The sequence below is a fragment of the Argentina silus genome (assembly GCF_951799395.1).
Source record: "Argentina silus genome assembly, chromosome: Y".
Classification (NCBI taxonomy): Eukaryota; Metazoa; Chordata; class Actinopteri; order Argentiniformes; family Argentinidae; genus Argentina; species Argentina silus.
The window spans coordinates 51481826-51508788 of NC_139654.1; the positions used below are offsets into that span (position 1 = coordinate 51481826).

Consider the following 26963-nt stretch of genomic DNA (forward strand, 5'->3'; position numbering starts at 1 on the left):
TGCTTTGGACAGATGAATCCAAAGTTGAACTATTTGGGCACAGTAAGAGTAGACATGTTTGGCGCAAAACCAAGACAGCATTTGAGAACAAGAACCTCATACCAACTGTGAAGCATGGGGGTGGAAATGTCATGGTTTGGGGCTGCTTTTCTGCAGCAGGGCCTGGTCAGCTCACCATCATAGAATCCACTATGAATTTTGTATTGTATCAGAGGGTGCTTGAGGAAAATGTGAGACCATCTGTTCGAAAGTTGAAGCTGAAGCAGATGTGGACCATGCAACATGACAATGACCCAAAACATTTCAGTAAATCTACCAAGGAATGGCTCAAGAAAAATAAATTGAGAGTTCTGGAATGGTCAAGTCAAAGCCTGGATCTTAATCTTATTGAGATGCTGTGGATTGATTTGAAACTGGCTGTGCATGCAAGACACCCCTCGAACATCACACAGCTGAAAGAATTCTGCAAGGAGGAGTGGGAAAAACTTTCTCCCAATTGATGTCAGAGACCTGTAGACAGTTATAAGAAACGTCTAATTGAGGTTATTTCAGCCAAGGGGGGCAATACTAGCTATTAGGGCATAGGGTGTCCTAACTTTTTCCTCAGTGGGAATTGGCATTATTGTTAATTTTTCGTTAAATAAATGATTACAAAGTTACATTTTCATAGTTTTTTGTTCAATTACATCCCCTTTATCTATAGACATTGTTAGAAAGAAGATAACATATTGATATGTCCATATTTTTAAGAGAATAACTTAATATTTTGGGGGGTGTCCTAACTTTTTCTCATGACTGTATGTATTTGAAATGATTTCCAATAAGATCTGAACCCAGGTCTGCTCAGCACTGACAGTGTGGTATGTGATGTGACAAGCGTTAGATGGTTAACAAGTTGCAAGTGTTACTTACAATGTTGCAAGCACTGTCTATAGTAGACTACAATATAAAACATTTATTGTACTAAACTGTACAATTAACTGGGTTCTGAACATCAACCATCTGATGTCATCTGATTTGACCTGATTTTCTATCATTCAGCATTTCCTGAGCTAGTTAAATATTTACAATGTCACCACAGCGGAGATACCAACACAGCCCTGTGGATGGGATTAGAGCCAGCAGAAATCCCTGACATCTCCATGTTCTCAAAATCAGTGGATTTGGTTACGAGGAACTGTGCTGAGTCGACATATTAAGACACCCAACAGTTTTTCTGTATATCCCAATGTGTGCAGATAAAAATGTCTTGTTATTTTTTCTTTCTTTTGCAATTAATATATTATGATTACTGTATCAATATCAATGAAACAACTGTCAATATATAACAATATATCGATATCAACGTTTTGATAGACATGTTTTTTTCGATCTTTTAATTTGAAGTTTTTTTAAAACCGGAAGTTCCCATAAATCTGCTTGAACTTTCTCTGATCGTGATGAAGTTGACCAGGTTGATCATAACAATTTTATAAACGTCGATGGTCGGTGAATATTGCATGAGTGCAGGTAAGGAAAACATGGTCCGTATGTCTAATTCAGGCAGATGTTTCATTCCTCAAATGTCAATGGCTCGGCCAGTATGTCCTGCAGTTTTATCTGGATGAAATGAACCGCGTGGCCAGTATGTTCGGCCAGTATGTCCTGCAGTTTTATCTGGATGAAATGAACCGCGTGGAACAGTCCGTATTATGATCGACGATTTCTGAGACATCAGACAACATCTTAACTGTAAAACATGATATATTTGGGTATTTAACAATAACGTAATGATTTTGATTTCACGTTACGCTTCCTGTTTTCTTCCCGATATCCAGGTCAGTTGCCCATTGTCAATACAACTGTTCGGTCATTCCGACAATATAGATCGAAATATATAAATATATATACAATAAAATGAACAGACTTCAAATATGTGTTGCCCATAACATGTTTGATTAGCTTTCATTTACGTTAAATAGTACCCGAAAACCACCTTTACAACCTAGCGGTGGAGGAGGTTGGAGTAAAGCAGTCTCGTTGAAATGAATGGAAAACATTGATACTATTTATCAAGCTGTTATCGTCTCCTATCCTATGTATCTTCTTCAAGAGCATTTGTTCCCATATGGCCATGTAAAGTTAGTCATGAGCTCTTATTAGTCAATATTAGATTAGATTCAACTTTATTGTCATTGTGCAGAGTACAAGTACAGAGACAACGAAATGCAGTTAGCGTCTAACCAGAAGTGCAAAATAGCAGAAAGTGCAATGAACAGTATTTACAGGTAGTGCAATATATGAGCAGTAAGTAGTGCAGTATAATATAAGCAGTGCAGTATAAGCAGTATATGAGTAAGCAGTAGCATTATAGCAGAATAAATAGTTACAGTATGAACAGTGTAGCAGCATATGAGCTGTATAGGTAATGCAGTCTAGCAGTATATATGTATTAACAGTAACATGAGGTAGATAGCAGAATAAATATAAATATGGAATGCCGTATAAACAGTATAAACAGGTATGTACAGTATGTGCAGTAGTATTAAAGAAAATATAAGGATATGTGCATTATGAACAGTATGAACAGTATGGACAGATATGTACAGAAGAGCAGTGGTATTGAGTAAGAGCAGGGGAGGGGAGTAATAGTGCAATTGTCCGGGTGGGTGGGTGGGTGGGGGGGGGGGGGTTGCAGGGGTTGCAGGGGTTGGTAGGTTGTCAGGTAGGTGCAGTGTTCAAGTTCAGTAGGGTGACAGCCGCAGGGAAGAAGCTGCCTCTGAACCTGCTGGTTCGGGTGCGGAGAGACCTGTAGCGCCTCCCGGAGGGGAGTGAGGTGAAAAGTCTATGGTTGGGGTGAGAAATGTCCTTGACGATGCTGCGTGCCTTACGCAAGCATCGTTTGCCCTGGACAGCCTCGATGGAGGGGAGTGAGGAACCGGTGATGCGTTGGGCAGTTTTCACCACCCTCTGCAGTGCTTTCCGGTCCGATGCCGAGCAGTTGCCATACCATACTGTGACACAGTTGGTAAGGATACTCTCGATGGTGCAGCGGTAGAAGTTCACCAGGATCTGAGGAGACAGATGGACCTTCTTTAGTCTCCTCAGGAAGAAGAGACGCTGGTGAGCCTTCTTTATCAGGGTGGAGGTGTCGAGGGTCCAGGAGGGGTCCTCAGAGATGTGGACACCCAGAAACTTGAAGCTGGTGACTCGCTCCACCTCAGTCCCGTTGATGAGGATGGGGGTGTGTGCGCCAGCTTTAGACTTCCTGAAGTCCACAATGAGTTCTTTGGTCTTCCTGGTGTTGAGAGCCAGGTTATTGTCGTTGCACCACACTGTTAGGTGCTGGACCTCCTCCCTGTAGGCCGACTCATCGTTGTTGCTGATGAGACCGATCACCGTTGTGTCGTCTGCAAACTTAACAATGGTGTTTGAGCCATGTACAGGTGTGCAGTCGTAGGTGAAGAGGGAGTAAAGGAGGGGGCTCAGCACACAGCCTTGTGGAACGCCAGTGTTCAGGGTGAGGTTGAAGAGGTGTGGTTGTGAAGCCTAACAGACTGCGGCCTGTTGGTTAGGAAGTCCAGAATCCAGTTGCAGAGGGAGGAGTTGATGCCCAGTTGCCTGAGTTTGGAGATCAGTTTGGAGGGGATGATGGTGTTGAATGCTGAACTGAAGTCAATGAACAGCATTCTCACATAAGAGTTAGTCTTGTCGAGGTGGGACAGGGCGGAGTGAAGTGCCGTTGAAATGGCATCCTCTGTACTCCTGTTCTGCCGGTAGGCGAATTGAAAGGGGTCCAGTGTGGGTGGTAGGCAGGTCTTGAGTTGAGCTAAGACCAGCCTCTCGAAGCACTTCATGATGATGGGCGTGAGTGCCACTGGTCGGAAGTCATTTAAGCTCGTTGCAGTGGAGTGTTTTGGCACCGGCACGATGGAGGTGGTTTTGAAGCACGCGGGGACAGCTGCTTGGGCTAGGGACAGGTTGAATATGTCAGTCCAAACCTTAGTCAGCTGCACAGCGCAGGCCCTGAGGACGCGTCCGGGGATCCCATCAGGACCAGCAGCCTTGCGTGCGTTAGTCCTGCTCAGTGCCGCACACACGTCGGTGGGAGAGAGTGAGGGGCTGGTGATCCGCAGGGAGCACAGCCTTGATGGCCACCTCCTTGTTGTCCCTGTCAAAGCGGCCGTAGAAGTGGTTCAGCTCATCAGGGAGGGAGGCGTCAACGGAGAGGGGTGGGGTGTTAGTTGGTTTGTAGTCTGTGATGGCCTGGATGCCCTGCCACATGCGTCGGGGGTCAGAGTTGTTCCTGAAGTGATCCTCTATCCTCAGCTTGTGGTTGTGCTTGGCCTTTTTGATGCCCCTCTGCAGATTAGCCCTGGATGAGCTATAGGCCCGAGCATCCCCTGATCTGAAGGCAATGTCGTGTGCCTTCAGCAGGAGTCGGACCTCACTGTTCATCCATGGCTTCTGATTAGGGAAAGTGGTGATCTGCTTGAGTGTGGTGACACTGTTGATGTTGGAATTGATGTAGTCCAAAACAGAGGAGGCATATGAATCAATGTCCGTGTGGGAGTCATGGGTGGCCTGAGTGGCAAACACACCCCAGTCAGTGTTTCCAAAACGCTGCTGGAGCGCTGAGTCAGCTCCCTCTGGCCAGAATATAAGCAACTATATACTATTATTTAGTTAAGGAACAAATGATGTTTATTACTTTTACCCATATTGTAATAGCTGAAACCTGCTCAAACTAAGCTTTTAATGACAGATAATCTCATAAAATTGTGACCATTTTTTATCAACAGTCATGCTTTACTGCTATATATATATATTTATAAATAAAAAACTAACCTACTGCACATATATAGGCTATAGCGGTAAAGCATGATTGTTGGGAGAGGGATGCAGTAGTGATGTTGCCAGCAGGAAACGCTTTTGCGTCCAGATTGCAATATGAACTTCAAGTACGATGGCAGAGGTACGTGTCTACACAATCCTGCATGAACATTGGAATATTTTGCATACAGCTTGAAAGTATGCCCATCTTGGACCCTTAAAACTTCTCCAAAACAACCTGTTGACCACTTCTGATGATTTGGTTAAACTAACCCCCATGGTAGTCACTAAATCCTTGTAAACTTCCCTAGCAGCATCTGAGTATCTACCACGTTCAAAAGTTATCTCTGTCAAACTCGTCTCTCTCCTCCCAGAGACTCCTTCACACACACACACACACACACGCACGCACGCACACGCCTGTGCACAAACATATAGCTACTCTTATGTGCCTTTATTCATGCCTTGTTCATGGCTCATAAAATAACCTTTGTCGTAGTTTATCGACGAAATGTCTGACACTCCAAGCTTGCTATTGAACAGAAGTAGCAAGCTAGATAGTGTTTTGTCAAAAATTATTGCAGTTTGCCATCAGACAGTAGTACAAAAATACTCCGCTCCGCCTAACACGGTTGCAGCCTGGCTAGCTCTCCCTCTCGTTCACACTCCCACGTCTGATACATTATTTCTAAAATAAAAAAAGCCCCAAACGGGATATGTTAGCGGTTTTCAGTTTGTTGTCGATGAGACTTTGGCGAAGACAATCATATAATATTGGGTTCATTCGTTTTTGATTCCGGAGCTGTGTGAATCGTTAATCGTTTATCGTTTATCGTTAATCCTAACGATAAAACAAGGGTTGGCACTTATTTGAGTGATGGTTTGAAAAACCAATAGAAAGTGTGGTTGGGGACAATTGATTTAAATAAGTATTTAGTATTTGTAAATGCTTAAACAAGTTTAACGTGGGCGCTTTTTTTTTAATTTATTTTTTTATTGACATACATTTGCACCGATCGGAAGAAGGCTACGACTACTAAGGCTACTATCTCAGAGAACACGCCTGTGTTCTCTGAGCTCCAATAAACTCCAGCTAGCTCCATTATGACTTTCAGTTTCGCTTATCGCTGTTTTCGTGGCTTCAAAATAAAAGTGCTTCAAAATAATTGTAAGATTTCAATACATCTCTGGTGCCACTCTACTCCTCAACACTTCCAGAATGTGAGTATGATGTATTGAAATCTTTGAAAAATAGCTCTATATAGTCCATTATATGTGTCCTATACAGTGCAGATTGGGTAATATGAGCTGTACGGCTGAGTAAATAACCAGCAACATTTGCAATTGCATCGCTTTAGATTCACAGTCGCCTGATATGTATTCTAGAAGTGTTCCAGAGTAGAGTGGCACCAAAGATGTCTTTAAAAAAATAGTTCTGTACAGCCCATTATTCTGGGGCAATACCATTTCATAACAATAATTAGGATATAAGAACAACTACAAACCCTTCTGGAGCAATACTATACCAAATATTATATAGTTATGATTGATATATATATTTGTTAAGATGATTAGCATATTTTCTGTGCTTCCTTGACCCCTATTTACCATGTGTAAATGCAAAATCTTATTTTGAAAAAATCCTCATTAAATAAATTGACATTGACTGGAAGTAGATGGAAGTCCACTATTGGAGCTCAGAGAACACAGATGATTCTAACAGATTCCAAATTGCTGGTTAGAAATGTGTATGATTAAACTTAATCTTTTGATTTGCTTGTTGTGCAAAGCACAGGCGTTTATGCTTGTCAACATAGGCAAACTGCTTCTATGCTTTTGTTTCTAAGAAGAAAACCGACAGTTTTCTGCAGTAAGTATATTGGTAACATGAATTAACAGGTAAATGTACACTATTTCAAATTATTTGGGATATCCCCATAGGGATAGTATTGTGACCAGAACGTTTGACCACACTATACAGTGGGGGAAATAATTATTTGATCCCCTGCTGATTTTGTTAGTTTGCCCGATTATAAAGAAATGAGAGGTCTATAATTTTTATGGTACTTTTAGTTTAACAAATAGAGACAGAATATCAACAAAGAAGTCCAGAAAAAACACATTATATAAAGTTATAAATTAATTAGCATTTGATCGAAGGAAATAAGTATTTGATCCCCTACAAACCAGCAAGAATTCTGGCTCATACAGACCGGTTATATGCCCATGAGGCACACAGATTAGTCCTGTCACTTTAGGAAAAGTACTCCTAATCTCTGCTTGTTATGGGTATAAAAGACACCTGTTAATAGAATCAATCTCTTCCATTCCAACCTCTCCACCACCATGGGCAAGACTAAAGAACATTCAAAGGACATCAGGGTAAGAGTTGTAGACCTGCACAAGGCTGGAATGGGCTACAAGACCATCAGCAAGAAGCTTGGTGAGAAGGAGACAACTGTTGGTGCAATTATTAGAAAATGGAAGAAATACAAAATAACCATCAATCGCCCTCGGCCTGGAGCTCCATGCAAGATCTTGCCTCGTGGGGTAAGGATGATCATGAGAAGGGTGAGGGATCAGCCCAGAACTACACGGGAGGAGCTTGGTAATGATCTCAAGGCAGCTGGGACCACAGTCACCAAGAAAACCATTGGTAACACACTACACCGTAACGGATTGAAATCCTGCAGTGCCCGCAAGGTCCCCCTGCTCAAGAAGGCACATGTACAGGCCCATCTGAAGTTTGCCAATGAACACCTAAATGATTCAGAGAAGGCTTGGGAGAAGGTGATGTGGTCAGATAAGACCAAAATGTAACTCTTTGGCATAAATTCGACTCTTCGTGTTTGGAGGGAGAGAAATGCTGAATGCTACAATCCCAAGAACACCATCCCCACCGTCAAACACGGAGGTGGAAACATTATACTTTGGGGTTGTTTCTCTGCTAAGGGTACAGGACGACTTCACTGCATTGAGGGGCCAATGGACGGGGCCATGTACCATAAGTTCTTGGACAAGAACCTCCTTCCCTCAGCCAGAGCACTGAGGATGGGTCTTGGATGGGTCTTCCAGCATGACAATGACCCAAAACATACAGCCAAGGCAACAAAGGAGTGGCTCAAGAAGAAGCACACTAAGGTCATGGAGTGGCCTAGCTAGTCTCCAGACCTTAATCCTATCGAAAATTTGTGGAGGGAGCTGAAGCTTCGAGTTGCCAAGCAAAAGCCTTGAAACCTTCAGGATTTGGAGAGGATCTGTAAAGAGGAGTGGACCAAAATCCCTCCTGAGATGTGTGCAAACCTGGTGACCAACTATAAGAAACATCTGACTTCTGTGCTTGCCAGCAAGGGTTTCTCCACCAAGTACTAAGTCATGTTTTGCTTGGGGATCAAATACTTATTTCCTTCGATCGAATGCAAATGAATTCATAACTTTATATAATGTGTTTTTTCTGGACTTCTTTGTTGATATTCTGTGTCTATTTGTTAAAATAAAAGTACCATAAAAATGATAGACCACTCATTTCTTTGTAATCGGGCAAACTAACAAAATCAGCAGGGGATCAAATAATTATTTCCCCCACTGTATATACGTTCTCTGGTGTGCTGACAACAAAACAGTGCTTTTCCGCCCCGAATTTGCACATGCTTTGCGCTTGTTTACATGAAATACATCTCCTTAGAGTGGTATTTTAAAAGAGTGGTGCCAATGGAATTACTGGAGGCTTCAAATAGTTCCAAAAAATCCGTCCAGATTTACTCAATACATGGCTACTCTCAAGTAAAACAATAAAACTACCCCCATTTGGAAAATCTCACTCTTGAATTGGTTTAACCATGCAAGTTAAATTTACAGTATCTATACAGTTTGAAAATGATTAGGTAAGCTAGTAATATTTCTCAGACTGGCTCCGCGGGCAAACAAACAGTTGACTGGCAACTTGCTCCATAGGTTTGCGTGAAGGAACTATTTGAGTCTCCATAAGTGTTAGTCAAAATATACAAATATTTTATGTATAGTCTATATTTTATTTTATTGTATTCCCATAACAATTCATTATGTCCTATATGTTTTAATACCCTTGTCCACAGGCTAGCATAGCTAGCAGAATAGCGAGTTAAGAGTCTGATTAGGTTTTTTGGTACAGTTTGTGAAATTTACCCGTGACTGTTTGTGCTTCATTTGTTTACACTACAGATCCACCTCACAGCCCAGCTACTATTTCTGAACCCGTCCACAGAGTTGTTGCTGTGGTTCTTCAGTCCAGAAAACCACACCTTGGGGTCCAGAGATGGTGGCAGTGAAGCTGGAATACTGCAGTCAAACACTGGAACTCAATGTGGTAGTGAAAGAGGAGGAAGGAGGAAAGGAAGTGAAGGAGAAAGATGTGATGGTGAAAGAGGAGGAGGAGGAGGAGTAAGTGGAAGAGAGGAGGAAGAGAGGAGGAAGAGAAGGAAGATGTGATGGTGAAAGAAGAGGGAAGAGGATATGAAGTGGTGGAGGAAGATATGAAAGAGGAGGAAGGAGAAGACGCAGAAGAAAAGAAGGATGTGATGGTGGAGGAAGAGGAAGCGGAGGATAAAGATGTGATAATGAAAGAAGAGCAAGGAGAAGATGAAGTGGAGGAGAAAGAAGGTGAGATTATGTACAGTACCTTCGGAAAGTATTCAGACCCCTTCACTTTTTCCACATTTTGTTGTGTTATAGACTAAATTTAAAATGGATTAAATTAAAATAATTTGCCATCAATCCACACACAATACCCCAGAATGACAAAGCGAAAACAGATTTTTAGAAATGTCAGTAAATTTATTAAAATCGCAGAAATGCAGAAATACCTCATGTACATAAGTATTCAGACCCTTTGCAAAACCTAGACATCCACCACAGGAGATTTATAAAAATCTTCAAAGTTGAATGGTGGGGAGGAAAAAGCATGGGACATCCTCTCAGTCACTCTACAAAATTGGTCTATAACCAAGTGGCCAAAAATAATCCCTGAATGGAAATCTTAATATATAATTGTAACAATGTCCGGTGGTACACAGAGGCAGACGCAGTATAATGATAAGGGACTTTCTCCCGTTTATTTTCAAAAGGGGTCCGCTGGCACGGTTCGGCTTTCCAGCCTCGTTCAAAGTCTTTCCTTTGGTCCTGTGCTCGGCTCGGCTCGGCTCTCCTCTGCTCTCGCCGCCTGCTTCTCCAGCTTAGCTCCCTTCCTGAAATGGCAGAAGCACACCCATCTTAAACATTCGCCGGCGAGACTTAATTCGCAGCAGGTGTGCAACAAAAGTCTCGCCGACACAACCGCGGCCATGGTCCTGTAGCTCCCTCTACAGGCCGAACGCTGCATGTCCCTCACATACCCCCACCGCCCGACACAGGCCGGGGACCCGACGGCCGACGACCTACTCCCCCCCCCCTGCCCGGGAGAGGAAGTCTGCCACGACCATCTGCGCCCCCGGTCTGTGCACGACGGAAAAGTTGAAGGGCTGCAACGCGAGGTACCACCGGGTGATCCTCGCGTTTACATCCTTCATGCGGTGGAGCCACTGGAGGGGGGCATGGTCGGAGTAGAGGGTGAAGGCGCGACCCAGCAGGTAGTAGCGGAGGGTGCCGACCGCCCACTTGATGGCCAGGCACTCCTTCTCCACGGTGCTGTACCGGCCCTCCCTCTCCGACAGCTTACGGCTCAGGTACAGCACCGGCCGGTCGGCCCCCTCCACGCGCTGGGTCAGCACTGCTCCCAGCCCTCTATCCGACGCGTCCGTCTGTAGGGAGAAAGGGAGGTTAAAATCAGGCGCATACAGGACCGTTTCTCCACAAAGAGCCCCCTTAAGGGCCTCGAACGACCCCTGGCACTGGCCCGACCATTGGACCGGATCCGGGGCACCCTTCCGGGTGAGGTCCGTCAAGGGACTGGCCAGCTCTGAAAACCCAGGTACGAACTGGCGGTAATATCCCGCCAGCCCCAGGAAGGCCCTCACCTCCTTCTTTGTCTTGGGCCGGGGAGAGGCGGCGATGGCCGCAGTCTTTTCAATCTGCGGTCGCACCTCCCCCCGTCCCAAGTGGTACCCCAGATACCGGATCTCCCTCCGCCCGATCACGCATTTTTTCGGGTTGGCCGTTAGCCCCGCCTGCCTCAGGGACCGCAGAACAGCAGCCACCCTCCGCACATGCTGCGGCCAGGTGTCACTGTGGACGACAATGTCGTCTAGGTAGGCCGCAGCATAGGCGGCGTGCGGCCGCAGAATACGGTCCATGAGGCGCTGAAAAGTGGCTGGGGCTCCGAACAACCCGAAAGGGAGCACGGTGAACTGGAATAACCCGAGCGGAGTGGAGAATGCCGTTTTCTCCCGGGACACCGGCGAGAGTGGAATCTGCCAGTATCCCTTCGTGCAATCCAATGTCGTGAAGTACCTGGCCGTACCAAGCCGGTCCAAGAGCTCGTCGACCCGGGGCATCGGATATGCATCGAACTTGGAGACCGCATTAACCCGTCTATAATCCACACAGAACCGTATAGTCCCATCTGGCTTGTTGACAAGCACGATGGGGCTACACCAATCACTGCGGGACTCCTCGACCACACCCAGCTCCAGCATGGCTTCCAACTCCCGGCACACAACGTCTTGTTTGTGCACCGGCAACCTATAGGGACGCGTGCGCACCGTTAAACCCGGCTGCGTTTCTATATGGTGGTCGATGAGCGTAGTCCGACCGGGCAGGGGAGAGAACACGTCGGCGAACTTAAGCTGCAAATCTGCAACGTCCGCGGCCTGGCTAGCAGAGAGATGGTTATCAATATCGACCGGAGTGCTACCTTTCGATTTTGGGACTTCCGGACCGAACTCCTCTCTCTCTGGAACTATCGTAGCCAGAGCAACAGTGACCACGTCGTTCCATTTTTTTAGGAGATTGACGTGATACACCTGCAAGCTATCCCCCCGGTCCGAGCGTATAACCTCATAATCCACGTCCCCCATGCGACGTGTGACCACAAACGGCCCTTGCCACTTCGCGAGTAATTTCGTGCTGGAGGTGGGTAACAGTACGAGCACCTTGTCTCCCGGTGTAAACTCTCGTAGGGTAGCCCCCCTGTCATACAGGCGTTTCTGACGCTCCTGGGCTTGCAGCAAATGCTCACGTGAGATAGCCCCTAGGGCGTGGAGCTTTGTGCGCAAGTCGAGGACGTACTGGATCTCATTCTTACTGTCGCTAGACCCTTCCTCCCAATTTTCTTTAAACAGGTCTAGGACACCCCGGGGCTTACGCCCGTAGAGTAATTCAAACGGGGAAAACCCGGTGGAAGCTTGGGGAACTTCCCGCACCGCAAACAACAGGGGATCTAGCCATTTATGCCAATTCCGACTATCCTCGCGGACAAACTTCCGGATCATTGACTTCAAGGTCCGATTGAACCGCTCACAAAGGCCGTCCGTGGCCGGGTGGTAAACACTGGTTCGAATCGCCTTGATGTTCAGCAAGCCATACAGTTCCTTGAGGGTGCGTGACATAAAATTAGTGCCCTGATCGGTGAGAATCTCTTTCGGGATTCCCACGCGGGAGATGACTTGAAACAATGCTTGCGCTACACACAAGGTATTGCCTCGGGGTATCGGGTGGCGTAATCTATCAAGACCAACACAAATCGATAACCCTGTGTGCTCCGCTCAAATGGCCCGATAATATCCATCGCAATGCGGTCGAATGGGTTCTCGACCAATGGTAAGGGCCGCAAGGGGGCCCGTGGGATGGCCGGGGGATTTACTAACTGACATTCCCGACAGGATGCGCACCACCTACGCACCTCTGCCCGAATCCCCGGCCAATAAAATCGAGCCATTATACGGTGCAGTGTTTTGTCATACCCTAGATGGCCCGCCATGGGGTTGAAATGAGCCGCCTGGAAGACCATTTCGCGGCGGCTGCGGGGAACCAGCAACTGGGTTACTTCCTCCTGACTATGTGAGTCACGACTTACTCGATATAACCTGTCGCTGATAATCGCGAAATAGGGGTGGGCGCGCACTGTGTCTGGCCGTATCAAAGTACCATCAATTGCTATCACTTGGTCAAAGGCTGATCTGAGGGTCTCATCACGAGACTGCTCGAGGGGGAAGTCGCCTAGCAGCGGATAGTTCGGCGAGGAAGTCTCGGGGTGAGGCGCCCCCGCCGGCTCCGGCTCCCCGGCAGTGTCGCGAGGCGCCGCCTCGGCACAGAGCACATTACACGCCACACACCTCCCTAGCTGTCGTGCACGCATCCCGGTAGCCCTCTTTACCGCTTGAGGAAACCCCTCCCAATCCACACCTAGAATCAGGGGATGCGTGAGGCGTGGGCTTTACCGCCGCCTGTACCCTATGGTTTTTCCCCTCAAAATGAATTTCGATAGCGACCAGCGGATATTCGTGAATGTCCCCATGCACACACCTCACCCGCACCCTCGATGCCTTCAACAGTGCCCCCGGCCGAACCAGGCGCTCCTGGATCATGGACTGCATACAGCCCGAATCCAAGAACGCCTGGTGCGTATCACGTTGTATCCTTACCGGAATACGATACGCCGCTCCTGGTCCGGGGGGAGGGCCCGGTATGTCGCCGATGCGGACGACCTGCCCCACGTCCATCGCCCGACACTCGGCCTGCACGTGGCCCGGCCGTCCGCACCGCCAACACACCCCCCCTGTCGCTCGAGGTTCTCTCTGCGGGGCCGGGGCTGGTTCCGGATCGGCGCGCTCCTGCCATCTCGTTCTCGGGGCGGGCGCCGGCCTCCCTCCTTCTGCTCCCCCGGCTCCTCCTGGGCGTTGGCCCCCCCCCCCTTGCCGCGGGGCCGGGGTTGGTCGTTGTGGCCCCCGCGGTGGGAGGGAGAGATGGTCCTCCGCCAGACCCACGGCGGTCTTTAGGTCCTGGGGGCGGTGGTACTGGACCCAGGCGGCGGTGCGGGCCGGGAGCCCCGCAAGGAACTGCTCCAATACCACCCGGTTCCCGACCTCCACCGCCGAGTTGTTCTCGGGGTCCAGCCACCGCCATGCGCTGTCCCCCAGCCGCTGGGCGAAGGCGAAGGGCCGGCACCCCTCCTCCATGGTCATGGCCCGGAACCGGCGTCGGTGTTCCTCCGGTGTCAGGCCCAGGCGGTCCCGAATCGCCCGGGCCAGGGACTGGTAATCCCGTTGGGCGGCCGCCGGCAAACTGTGGGCCGCGAGCTGCGCCTCCCCTGACAGGAGGGGCAGCAGATGGTAGGCCCACTCTCGGTCCGGCCACCCCGAGATCCTCGCCGTCCCCTCGAACACCGCGAGGAACGCCTCTGGGTCGTCCAGGTCCCCCATCTTCTGCAGCTGGACCTTGGGGGGACCTGGTGCCGCTCCGGTCCCCGGCGCCGGCCCGCCGGCCCCGCCCGCGAGCCTCGCCGCCATCAGCTCCTCTAGGGTCGCCTGCTGGGTCTGCTGCAGGGTTGTCTGTTGCTCGAGAACGAGCGTTATCCTTGCAATTGCCGCTGTTAGCGCGTCCATCTAGCCTTTTTCTGTGTCCCAGGTTGGGCGCCAATGTAACAATGTCCGGTGGTACACAGAGGCAGACGCAGTATAATGATAAGGGACTTTCTCCCGTTTATTTTCAAAAGGGGTCCGCTGGCACGGTTCGGCTTTCCAGCCTCGTTCAAAGTCTTTCCTTTGGTCCTGTGCTCGGCTCGGCTCGGCTCTCCTCTGCTCTCGCCGCCTGCTTCTCCAGCTTAGCTCCCTTCCTGAAATGGCAGAAGCACACCCATCTTAAACATTCGCCGGCGAGACTTAATTCGCAGCAGGTGTGCAACAAAAGTCTCGCCGACACAACCCCGGCCACGGTCCTGTAGCTCCCTCTACAGGCCGAACGCTGCATGTCCCCCCACAATAATATAATTTAATAATCTAATATATCTTAATAATCTCATATCCATAATTGTGTTATCAACAATGAATTCAAGTGATAGCAAAGAAAGTGGCTGGAACTGTGTTTTCGTTTTGTCATTCTGGGGTATTGTGTGTGGATTGATGGCAAATTCTTTTATTTTAATCAATTTTAAATTGAGTCTATAACACAACAAAATGTGGAAAAAGTGAAGGGGTCTGAATACTTTCTGAAGGCACTGTATTTGTATATTTATTTTTGTTTTTCCTATGATTTCACCACAGGAGTTGTTCATTCATTCAAACAAAATTGATCATGAAAATACAACTGTTGAGCAACGGAGTCTTAGGTAGGCCTATAATACATATGCCTTAACACAATCATTAATCATGGAACATTGATTAGGCGGTAGCGGGGGTTGGAGGGGCGTGCACACATGCTGACATAGCCCCCCTACTGGTTTGGGTGAATGTCAATTTAGATGAGACTTGAATTCATATTACACTATATATTTACAGCATATATTTACTGCCGTTAAAGACACATGGTGTGATGCTGAATAGACTCAACATGTAGAGCCATGGCTAAAGCCTTGGAAGATCTCCTCTCCTCCTCTCTCCTCTACTCCTCCTCTTTCCTCCCCTTCTGCCCTCTTCCTCCACTTTCCTCTCTCCCTTGCTGCACTCGCCTTTGCCGTACCTTTCTAGTAAAGTAAACACACTTGATAAAGAAATCAGTAGGATCGTTTTCTCAAGTATTTTATTAGGGACATTACAATCCCTTAGCAACTCGCCAACTTACCACTACATATTTTAGATGGCATCATTTCTTTGTACGCCTTCAAAATTACAGGGGCATTTTCAAGAGCCCAGAGCCTTCTCCCTACCTGACTATTCTTCGCTTCTTCATCATCAGGGGCAATCTTTCTCTTCTGTAAAAAATACTTTTACAAACTCATCTGAAAGTTAAATGAAGCAGATTTTATTTGACTAATGTTAGCTAGACCCAGCTTGTATCATCATTTAAACTGATTGCTAAATATTACCTTGAGGAACTGTGTGATCTAGCATAGTCACATTGAAAATAACTGTCATCTAGCTATTTAACAACATAGTCGCCAATAAATGGTAAAGGGGAAGTTTTGTGGAAAAAAGTGTGTAGCTTAGTGCTAGCTAGCTATCTCTCTACATTATTGTCGCTGTTCAAACCTGGTCTTGTCCCACTATCACTCAACTGTGTCTGCATTTGCGCTCTCACCTATAGTCTACTAGCAACGTGAGTGGTTGACACTCCGTCAGAGTGCAGAGAGACTATATGTTGTTGCGTACCTCCATTTTTAAGTTTTTATTCTAGAAGTCCCACAGCAGCGGGGGTAAATATCTTGCAGTGAGGGGCCAGTGGAAACACTGGATGAGGTACTCATTTGCATTTGTTGTAATATCAACACACTCTGACAACCTCAAGTTCCCACAGTTTCTGCAGACCCCAGATGTGTTACTTCTGACACTGGTGAGCCTGTGGAAGCACTACTTGTTCTCATCTTTTCTAATCCTGTATATGTTCCTATTCTTACAGGAGAGAGCTCCAACCATGGCTTAGACAGTGAGCCCAGCTCCACCGCATCAGGAAACCATAAACAACACAGGCAGAGGAGCTTAAGACAGAAGAATCACCAGTGCATGGACTACTTCAGTAGTTTCTATGAGCAAGAGGATTTGACTCACAGAGGAGAGGACACTCACCCTTGCCTTCAGTGTGGAAAGAGTTTTGGTCATATGAGTAACCTAAAGAGGCATCAGAGAATACACACAGGAGAGAAGCCATACCAATGCTCGCACTGTGAGAAGAGTTTCAGGGATGTGGGGCACCTAAAGACACATCAGAGAATACACACAGGAGAGAGGCCATATCACTGCTCCCATTGTGGGAAGAGTTTCACTATGGCAGGATACCTAAAGACACACCAGAGAATACACACTGGAGAGAGACCATACCACTGCTCCCACTGTGAGAAAAGTTTCAATTGGGCAGGATCCCTAAAGTCACACCAGAGAATACACACTGGAGAGAGACCATACCACTGCTCCCACTGTTGGAAAAGTTTCAGTCAGGCAGGAGCCTTGCAAACACACCAGAGAATGCACACAGGAGAGAGGCCCTATCACTGCTCCCAGTGTGGGAAGAGTTTCACTATGGCAGGAGGCCTAAAGAGACACCAGAGAATACACACTGGAGAGAGACCATACCACTGCTCCCACTGTGGGAAAAGTTTCAATGGGGCAGGAGACTTGCAAACACACCAGAGAATACACACAGGAGAGAAGCCATACCACTGCTCCCAGTGTGGGAAGAGTTTCAACCAGGCAGGAGCCTTGCAAACACACCAGAGAATACACACAGGAGAGAAGCCATACCACTGCTCCCAGTGTGGGAAGACTTTCAACCAGGCAGGATCCCTGAAGGCACATCAGAGAATACACACAGGAGAGAAGCCATACCACTGCTCCCAGTGTGGGAAGACTTTCAATCACTCTAGCAGCCTAAAGACACATCAGAGAATACACACAGGAGAGAGGCCATATCACTGCTCCCATTGTGGGAAGAGTTTCAATCGAGCAGGATCCTTACAAAAACATCAGAGAATACACACAGGAGAGAGGCCACACCACTGCTCCCAGTGCGGGAAGAGTTTCAGTCATCCAGGAGACCTAAAAGTGCATCAGAGAATACACACAGGAGAGAGGCCATATCACTGCTCCCATTGTGGGAAGAGTTTCACTATGGCAGGATACCTAAAGACACACCAGAGAATACACACTGGAGAGAGACCATACCACTGCTCCCACTGTGAGAAAAGTTTCAATTGGGCAGGATCCCTAAAGTCACACCAGAGAATACACACTGGAGAGAGACCATACCACTGCTCCCACTGTTGGAAAAGTTTCAGTCAGGCAGGAGCCTTGCAAACACACCAGAGAATGCACACAGGAGAGAGGCCATATCACTGCTCTCAGTGTGGGAAGCATTTCAACAAGACAGGATCCCTAAAGGCACATCAGAGAATACACACAGGAGAGAGGCCCCATCACTGCTCCCAGTGTGGGAAGACTTTCAATCACTCTAGCGGCCTAAAGACACATCAGAGAATACACACAGGAGAGAGGCCCTATCACTGCTCCCAGTGTGGGAAGAGTTTCACTATGGCAGGAGGCCTAAAGAGACACCAGAGAATACACACTGGAGAGAGACCATACCACTGCTCCCACTGTGGGAAAAGTTTCAATGGGGCAGGAGACTTGCAAACACACCAGAGAATACACACAGGAGAGAAGCCATACCACTGCTCCCAGTGTGGGAAGAGTTTCAACCAGGCAGGAGCCTTGCAAACACACCAGAGAATACACACAGGAGAGAAGCCATACCACTGCTCCCAGTGTGGGAAGACTTTCAACCAGGCAGGATCCCTGAAGGCACATCAGAGAATACACACAGGAGAGAAGCCATACCACTGCTCCCAGTGTGGGAAGACTTTCAATCACTCTAGCAGCCTAAAGACACATCAGAGAATACACACAGGAGAGAGGCCCTATCACTGCTCCCAGTGTGGGAAGAGTTTCACTATGGCAGGAGACCTAAAGAGACACCAGAGAATACACATACAAGTGCATACAACTGCTTCATCCTAATCCTTCACCTAACCTCCACCCCACTGAAGTTGACAATGGTTTATTAGCATCTAATAGTTTGGTAGCAAGTCCACTGATGATTGGTTTGTGATAACCAACTTACATTTTAGCTGCAATGTGTTCATCTGTACAGCAGGGGGCAGAGAAGATTCTCTGTTCACTTACAGTACTACCAATAGGGGGCATTTCCTCACTTCACTTTACTTTCAGCTGTAGAAATATATATAAATAGCTCTTTGCACAGGTTTACATTTTGGGCAAATATTGCAAAACAAAAACAAGATAAAATCAAGCTCAGGCACAGATCTCTGTCACTCTCTTCATACTCCTCAGTAGCAGACATGCTTCTGCTGGCCTTCTAGTCCCTTTCCCAAGTCTTCCACCGTTCTCCTGAACGCAATGGAACTAGAGGTTGTTGCTACACACATGGCTTTGCATCCATATCATATCAGAAATGTATCTACTCTGTTCCTTGGGTGTTTAGAACAAATCCTCTCATATAAGATGAATAGTTCCTGTACCTCTTTCATCCCAAGTCAAGCACTGACAGTATGTACATTTGCTTGTAAGGACAGACTACTCTATTGTGTATCTATTCTGGATACTGAGGCCTGTCAGTCTGTCTTGGTCTACTCATCTACCTCAGATACTCCAGACAGCCAACAGAATGAACCACTGTACTCTCTACCTTCAGACTCCCTCCCTGGCGATGGGGTATGACTGCTTTAATTAAAGTTGTGTTTTTAAAGATCAGAGCAGAGAGAGGATAGTATCATGACGTAAGGTGTGTCTGTCTGTCTGTAGGCTACTGAGAATGTAAACCGGCATGTGTGTTTTATGAAGTTATGAAACTGGAGCCACGCAGACATGCAACCTGCCCAAGATTTACAGCATACCACCTCATCTGTGACACAGGGGGTGCTATGATTTGGCCATGTATAGCTACCACAAGAACTGGCTAACTTGTCTTAATTGATGACGTTACTGCTGACAGCAGCAGCAGAATGTATTCTGAAGTGTACAGAAACATATTGTCTGCTTGAGTACAACCAAATGCCTCCAAATTCATTGGATGGTGCTATATCATACAGTAAGACAATGACCCCAAACATACTGCCATTGCAACTAGGGAGTTTTTCAGGGCCACAAAATGGAAAGTTCTTGACTGGCTAAATCAATCGTCAGATTTAAATCCAATTGAACATTCATTTCATTTCTTGATAAGATTTTAGGTAAAAAAGACCTCAAAACAAACAACAACTGAAGATGGCTGCAGGCCTGGCAGAGCATAACCAGAGAATATACTCAGCATCTTGTGTGGTCAATGGGTCGCAGACTTCATGCAGTTATTGCATGCAATGGATTGTCAACCAAATACTAAACATGAGTACTTTATTTGGACATTATATGATTTCATCCAATACTTTTGAAAACATGTTGTACTTTCTAAATTGTTTGATTTCAAATCCAAACTGTTGGGAGTATAGAGCTAAAAGAAGGCAAAATGCCTCCTCTTTCCAATACTTATGGAGGGCACTGTATCTGGCCAACGTTACGCCCTGCAAGTGTTGTTTGGAGTTTCCAACCTCAAATCACTTGAATGCTTTGAACTTGTAGGTCTGAGATCACAGGTGAATTTTGAGTTTTTGAGTTGGTCATGAATGCACCATTAGACCCGACAGAAATGTTTTTGCTCAAACTCAGTGGATTAGGTTACTAGGGACTGTGTGAACTGAGTATTTCCCACCCCACTTACACTGAGACACACTCAGTAGTTATTTTTTGGGTGTATAACGCAATGTGTACATGGTAGATAGGAGTAATATCAATTTATTAATTTGATTAAACATTGTGTTTCATTATTTTGTCATTTGCAGTCCATATATGTTGATTACTGAGTCAATATAAGTGAAACAACTTTCCAATATCTATTTGAACGTTTTATTAGACATATTCCTATCTTTTATTTTGAAGTTTTCACAAAACCGGAAGTCCCCTTTCATCTGCTGGCTTCTTCTCTCTCTTCTCCCTGGCCGTGACGAGGTTCGGCAGGTCGAGTGAATTTCGCATGAGCGCAAGTAAGGAAAACATAGCCCGTATTTGCAATGCAGGCAGCTGTTTCATTCGCCTCAAATGTCAATGGCTGCCCGGAATCAGGCTAATATGTGCTGAAGTTTAATCTGGATGAAAAAACCGAGAGGAACTGATATGCTGTGCTTTTTCGTCCTGCATCTGCGCGCGCATCGCGTGTATAATTTTCTGTTTGCAGGAGCCGGATAGCGCAGATACTCCTCGGACAGATCTCCCTTCTCTTCTCCCTGGTCGTGACGAAGTTGAGCATAATAGTTTATAAAGTGAATAAAGATTATAAACGTCGATGGACGGTGAATATTGCATGAGCGCAGGTAAGAGATGCAGACAGCTGTTTCCAATGTCAGTAATGGCTCCTCTAATATTGTAGCTTTAGTGAGCGAATTTCCCTGTCTTCTTAGTGATGTCCCCAGTCGCACTACTGTCCTGGAGCACGATTTGGACGTTGGTGATGCTGCCCCCATCAAGCAGCATGCGTACCGTGTCAACATGTCCAAAAGGTCGATCATGAAACAGGAGGTGGCTTATTTACTGGAGAATAATTTGGCTGTACCCAGCTCCAGTCAGTGGAGTTCTCCTTGTATTTTGATCCCTAAGCCTGATGGTACAGTTAGGTTATGTACTGATTATAGGAAAGTGAACGCTGTCACGGTGCCAGACTCTTTTCCTTTGCCCCAGTTAGACGACTGCATAGATACTATTGGTTCAGCTAGATTTGTCAGCAAGTTAGACTTGCTTAAAGGCTATTGGCAAGTTCCACTAACTCCTCATGCTTCGGAGATTTCTGGTTTTGTCACCCCTGACAGTTTCTTGCAATATACTGTTATGGCGTTTGGAATGCGCAATGCACCTGTTACGTTCCAGCGCCTGATAAATATTGTACTGGCCGGTGTTCTGAATTCGGTACAATTCTGATTGTACCGCTTACTTGGATGATTTAGTTGTCTACTCTGCCACCTGGTCTGAACATCTGAGTTCTTTGAGAGTTGTGTTTGAGTGTTTGGCCAAGAGGTAATTGACCTTGAACCTCACCATGTGTGAGTTTGGGAAAGCTATGGTCATATATCTTGGTAGGCAGATGAGGCGAGGTAAAGTCTGTACTCTTACTGCCAAGGTCTCAGCTATCACAGCTTGGTGCTGGTGCTGTCTTGCTGCAGGAAGATGCAGATGGTATTGATCACCCAGTCTTTTCTGCAAGTTTAAAGACTGTCAGTCTCGGTACTCCACCATTGAACAGGAGACTCTTGCTTTGTTGCTCGCCCTACAATTCTTTGAGGTTCATGTTGGTTCTAACGTTCTCCCTGTCGTTGTGTATACAGACCACAATCCTTTAGTTTGTTTTTTTAAATAGGATGCACAACCACTGGCTCATGTGGTGGGCCTTAATGGTACAGAGTTATAATTTAGTGGTCAAGCACAAGAAGGGTTCTGAGAATGTTCTGGCTGATGCGCTTTCTCGCGCAACGTTTTGTTTTTGTTTCATTGTACAACATTTGTTTTGTTGAGAGAAAAAAAAATGACCATGACATGTATATTTAGTTTGTACTATTCCTTTTGCATCGCAATCCCTACAGGTTTGCTCTTTATGGGTGGGAGTGTTACGCCACACCTGTAGTTAGCCCCAGGGTAGGCAGGTAAGACGCCCATGGGCTTACACCTCCATCACGCAGGTTTGGTTTTGTCTATATACATAGGCGCCACCTCTTGTATTTTGGGTTTAGGGTAGGCGGGCAAGACAGTTAGTCAGATAGCAGACTTTGTAATTAGAACAGGTAGGATTAGAATTATAGCTTGGGTGTTATTTTTATTTTCATTTATTTGGCGCCATCTGGCGTCCTCCCCTTAGTCCCCCCGTGTTGTTTGTTATTTTTATTGTAAATAAATCTTTCTTGTTTTTGGCATTTTATAAAGTTGTCCTAGTAGTTTGTGTTGCACTACCACAGCACCAGCGGTTCCCAGCACACAGTGCTTTCCTGCACTGAATCTGTGTGCATTGCTTTTGTTTACATGAAAGTGGCATCAATGAAATTACCGGTGTAAGGATATATCCAACTCGGGTTGCACAGATGACTCGGGTAGCGTTCGGGGTGCTCAGATGCTCTGCGCAGATGCTTGGAGCATCTATTGTGCAATAATCCGAATTATGAGTGCATGTCTATTTAATAGATTTTTTGGGGTGTAATTTAGCTGATATGCTTTTGTATCTAGCTAGTTTTGTGCTGTGTAATGTAGCATAATAGTTAATCAACAAGAACCCCATAACTACTGTATGTTGGCTCAATAAGTTCACCAAAACATATCCAGGTTCATACTTTTTATTACAAAATGAACAAAGGTGGGATGGTCGGATAGATGAAAAGGAATGGTTGGATAAAAAGGCGGCAAAATATCAGCTGATCTGAGGAGAAACGGTCTAAAAATGTTTGATTTTACATTAAACATACACATGACATTACAGACACCCCCCCCCCCCCGTATAAGAATGTGTGTTATCTCCAACAGTGAAGGTCCTAGTCACTGCGTCGTTCAGCTCCCATACCTGGACACACCACCACGGAGTGAGTGTCAGTACTATATGTAAGCTATATGTGTTTTTGTTTATTTAGCTCAGAGTATGTAAAACAGGCATTTTACCTTGGTACATTGTAACAATACTATGTTGTTGCATAGGCTACAGGTGAGATGACAATTAATATCTTGGAACATTTAAAGATGTGAGAACAGGATGAAGAGAATGAGCAAATAAAATAAACAAGTTGAACAGGTACATTATCGTTGGCAGTTAAGTTTGTGAAAATGAAGAAAAAAAGTTACCAAAAATGTTGTTATTTTATGATGTTAGCTTTCCTGAAGGGAAACATCAGGCACCCATGCATTAAGTACGGAGGCTCCACGCTCTACAGGGCTGATGGTGTTCACCTCACTAACAAGGGCAACCGTCTCACTGCCACTGGCACTGTGTAGACGAGCACATACACAAAGGCTCTTATAAGAGCCAGTCAGTCGATAAAATATATGGACACCCTACGAGCCAAAAGCATCTGTCACGGTGTGAAAATGTACTCGGGTGATTTCATTTTAACGATTGAGTTGAACAGCACTTATGGCTGCCTAATGTTTAATTGGATAAATACTGTAGTGACTCTCTACATAAAGCTAGCTCGATACAAACGCATACCTAATTTACGATCCATAAATACATTAGCTTAGCTAAATTGCACACAAAAAAAAAATTGACCTGAAATAATTAAATACATGTGCACTCACAATTTATTGTGCAATATCAAAACCCGGAAATGGTGTGGAAATAGATGCGCCAAGCATCTGATCACACTACCCGAGCATCTGAGTACCCCGAACGCTACCCGAGCCATCTGTGCACCCTGAGTGGAATTTATCCTGACACGTGAGGCTGGTCCCAGATCAAATGATCAAAATTGATTTATGACGCTCAAGTGAAGTGTGATTATATACAAATATTTTATGTATAGCTGATATTTGATTGTATTCCCATAATAATTCATCATATCCTACCTGTTTTAAATACCCCTGTTCACAGGCTACTAGCATAGCTAGCAGAGTAACAAGTTGTTGAGTCTGATTAGGTTTTTTGGTACGGATTGTAAAATTTACCCTTGACTGTTTGTGCTTCATTTGTTTACACTACACAGATCCACCTCACAGTCCAGCTACTATTTCTGAACCCAAGTCCACAGAGTTGTTGCTGTGAAGAAAAGCAGAAAAGCACACCGTGGGGTCCAGAGATGGTGGCGGTGAAGCTGGAGGACTGCAGTCAGACACTGGAACTCAATGTGGCAGTGAAAGAGGAGGAAGGAGGAGAGGAAGTGGAGGAGAAAGACGGTGAGTTCATGTTATGTATTTGGCTAAGGCCAGGCCAAATTCTTTAGTAAGTCAATGGGCACTGGCAGATATTTAGCGGTGTATGCAATCAAACATTTATTTAAAAATGTTCCCATGATTTTCCCCATAGCAGTTGTTCATTCACTCAAAGAAACATTCAAATGTATGTATATCAACTTTTATGAATGATCATAGAATTACAACTTTTGAGCAACGGGGTGGTAGTCAAAGGTAGGCCTATAATAAATATGCTTTAAGTTTATCAGTGAGTTAATCATGTTAATCAGTAAGTTAATCATCAAACATTGATTAGGTACCCATTTGCATTTGTTGTAATATCAACACACTCTGACAACCTCAAGTTCCCACAGTGTCTGCAGACCCCGGAGATGTTGTGTTACTTCTGGCACTGCTGAGTCTATGGAAGCAGTACTTGTTCTCATATTGTTTCTAATCCTGTATATGTTCCTATTCTTACAGGAGAGAGCTCCAACCCAGGCTCAGACAGCGAGCCCAGCTCCACCGCATCAGGAAACCATAAACAACACAGAGAGAGGTGCTCAAGATGGAAGAATCATCACTGCATGGACTGCTTCAGTAGTTTCTATGAGCAAAAGGATTTGAGAAATCACACCTGCAGGTCCCGTCCGTGTTTAGATTGCAGTGAGTTTCATTTGTTCAACTCACTTTAAATCACAACCACAGATTCACGGAGGAGAGAAGACTCACCCTTGCCTTCAGTGTGGAAAGAGTTTTGGTCAAATGAGCAACCTAAAGAGGCATCAGAGAATACACACAGGAGAGAAGCCATACCAATGCTCCCAGTGTAGGAAGAGTTTCAGGGATGTGGGGAACCTAAAGACACATCAGAGAATACACACAGGAGAGAGGCCATATCACTGCTCCCATTGTGGGAAGAGTTTCACTATGGCAGGAGACCTAAAGACACACCAGAGAATACACACTGGAGAGAGACCATACCACTGCTCCCACTGTGGGAAAAGTTTCAATCAGGCAGGAGCCTTACAGAAACATCAGAGAATACACACAGGAGAGAGGCCTTACCCCTGCTCCCAGTGTGGGAAGAGTTTCATTCAGGCAGGAGCCTTACAGAATCACCAGAGAGGCCGCACCAATGCTCCCAGTGTGGGCAGAGTTTCAACAGAGCAGGAGCCTTACAGATACATCAGAGAATACACACAGGAGAGAGGCTGCACCACTGCTCCCAGTGTGGGAAGAGTTTCAATGAGGCGGGACACCTAAAGAGGCATCAGAGAATACACACAGGAGAGAAGCCATACCACTGCTCCCAGTGTGGGAAGAGTTTCAGTCATGCAGGAGACCTAATGACACACCAGAGAACACATACACAGGAGAGAGTCCATACTGGTGCTCCCAATGTGGGAAGTGTTTCAGTCACTCTTTCACCCTGAAGACACATCAGAGCATACACAAATGAGTTCAAACGACTGTTCCCAGTTTGGGAGGAGTTTCAAGGAGGCAGGAGCCCTAGAGGACGAGGAGGACTGGTTGGCTACGCCACGTTACGTATATTTGCTTGTAACGACAGAAGACTCTGTTGTGTGTGTATCTATTCTGGATACTGAGGCCTGTCAGTCTGTCTTCCCTCTACCTTCAGGCTCCCTCCCTGGTGGTGGGCTAGAGAGAATGAGTGCGGTAAATAAGGTTGTGTTTGTACAGAGCAGAGTGGAGCAGGGAGAGGGTAGTATCATTGTAATCCGGCCTGTGTGTTTTATGAAGGTGTGAAACTAGAGCCACGCAGACATGCAACCTACACTTAGCAGCAGAGGCAGCAGCTCCCAATTGGATGGACCTTTGCAGGGTTCAGGGTTTGGGTCTATTTGGTTTTAATTTCAGGGGGTGATTTTATTCCTAATTAAATATTTGAAAAAAAAATGTTTGTTGTTTTGTTGTCCTTAAAGGGTCATATATAGCCCTCAGGGAGTGTTCATTCATCTGGCACATACATTATCTACAGTGACTCGTTTACTTGTAAGGTGTCATATTGTGGCTGTTTAACACTGACAAGCGAATCACATTAACACAATGCCATTTCTGAGCCAGGTCAAGCAATGCCAGGAAGATGCAACTGAGAGTTTATGGTAAATGCTAAATGGGATGCTTGGGACGGCCCAACTGAAGTTGAAATTTAAACGTTTAAGGGTTAGGGTTATGTAACTGTTAGGGTTTAGGATCCCATTTTGAGTCTACTAAAAGTTCGGCAGCAAGCTCACTGATGATTGGTTCATCATAATGAACTACCATTTTAGCATTTTAGCTGGGAGGGGGGGGGGGTGGTTGGGAGGGGGGGTGGTGGTTTCAGCTTCCTGACAGCTTGGAGGATGTGGCTGGGGGAAGTGAGGGGAGAGAATTTAGCTTCCTGACAGCTTGGGGTATGAAGCTTTTCGTGAGTCTGGTGGTGTGGGCACGGAGGCTCCTATACCTTCTTCCAGAAGGCAGGAGGCTGAACAGACTGTGTGTGGGGTGGCTTGCGTTGCTCACAATCGAGGTAGCTTTGCGGGTGAGGCGGGTGGAGTAAGTGTCTTGCAGGGAAGGGAGTGGGGCACCAATGATCTTAGCAGCTGTGTTCACAATGCGTTGCAG

General features: G+C 46.1%; 1 protein-coding gene and 1 long non-coding RNA gene across 3 annotated transcripts; both read left to right on the plus strand.

Moving 5' to 3' along the window:
- Positions 1-1415: 1415 nt before the first annotated feature.
- Positions 1416-20256, plus strand: LOC310823843 (uncharacterized protein). Of its 2 annotated transcripts, XM_083696715.1 has the most exons (3): positions 1416-1509; positions 9013-9450; positions 16276-20256. In XM_083696715.1, the coding sequence occupies exons 2-3, from the start codon at positions 9279-9281 to the stop codon at positions 18384-18386; spliced, it is 2283 nt and encodes a 760-aa protein (XP_083552841.1). In that variant the 5' UTR covers positions 1416-1509; positions 9013-9278; the 3' UTR covers positions 18387-20256. The 2 variants fall into 2 exon arrangements, with proteins under 2 accessions (XP_083552841.1, XP_083552842.1); XM_083696716.1 differs by lacking the exons at positions 1416-1509; positions 9013-9450 and adding an exon at positions 14957-15049.
- A 43-nt stretch (positions 20257-20299) lies between these two features.
- LOC310823844 lies at positions 20300-25266 on the plus strand. The gene is made up of 3 exons (XR_014554977.1): positions 20300-20791; positions 24149-24338; positions 24819-25266. It is a non-coding gene; the product is annotated as an uncharacterized lncRNA (long non-coding RNA).
- The last annotated feature ends 1697 nt before the right edge of the window (positions 25267-26963 follow it).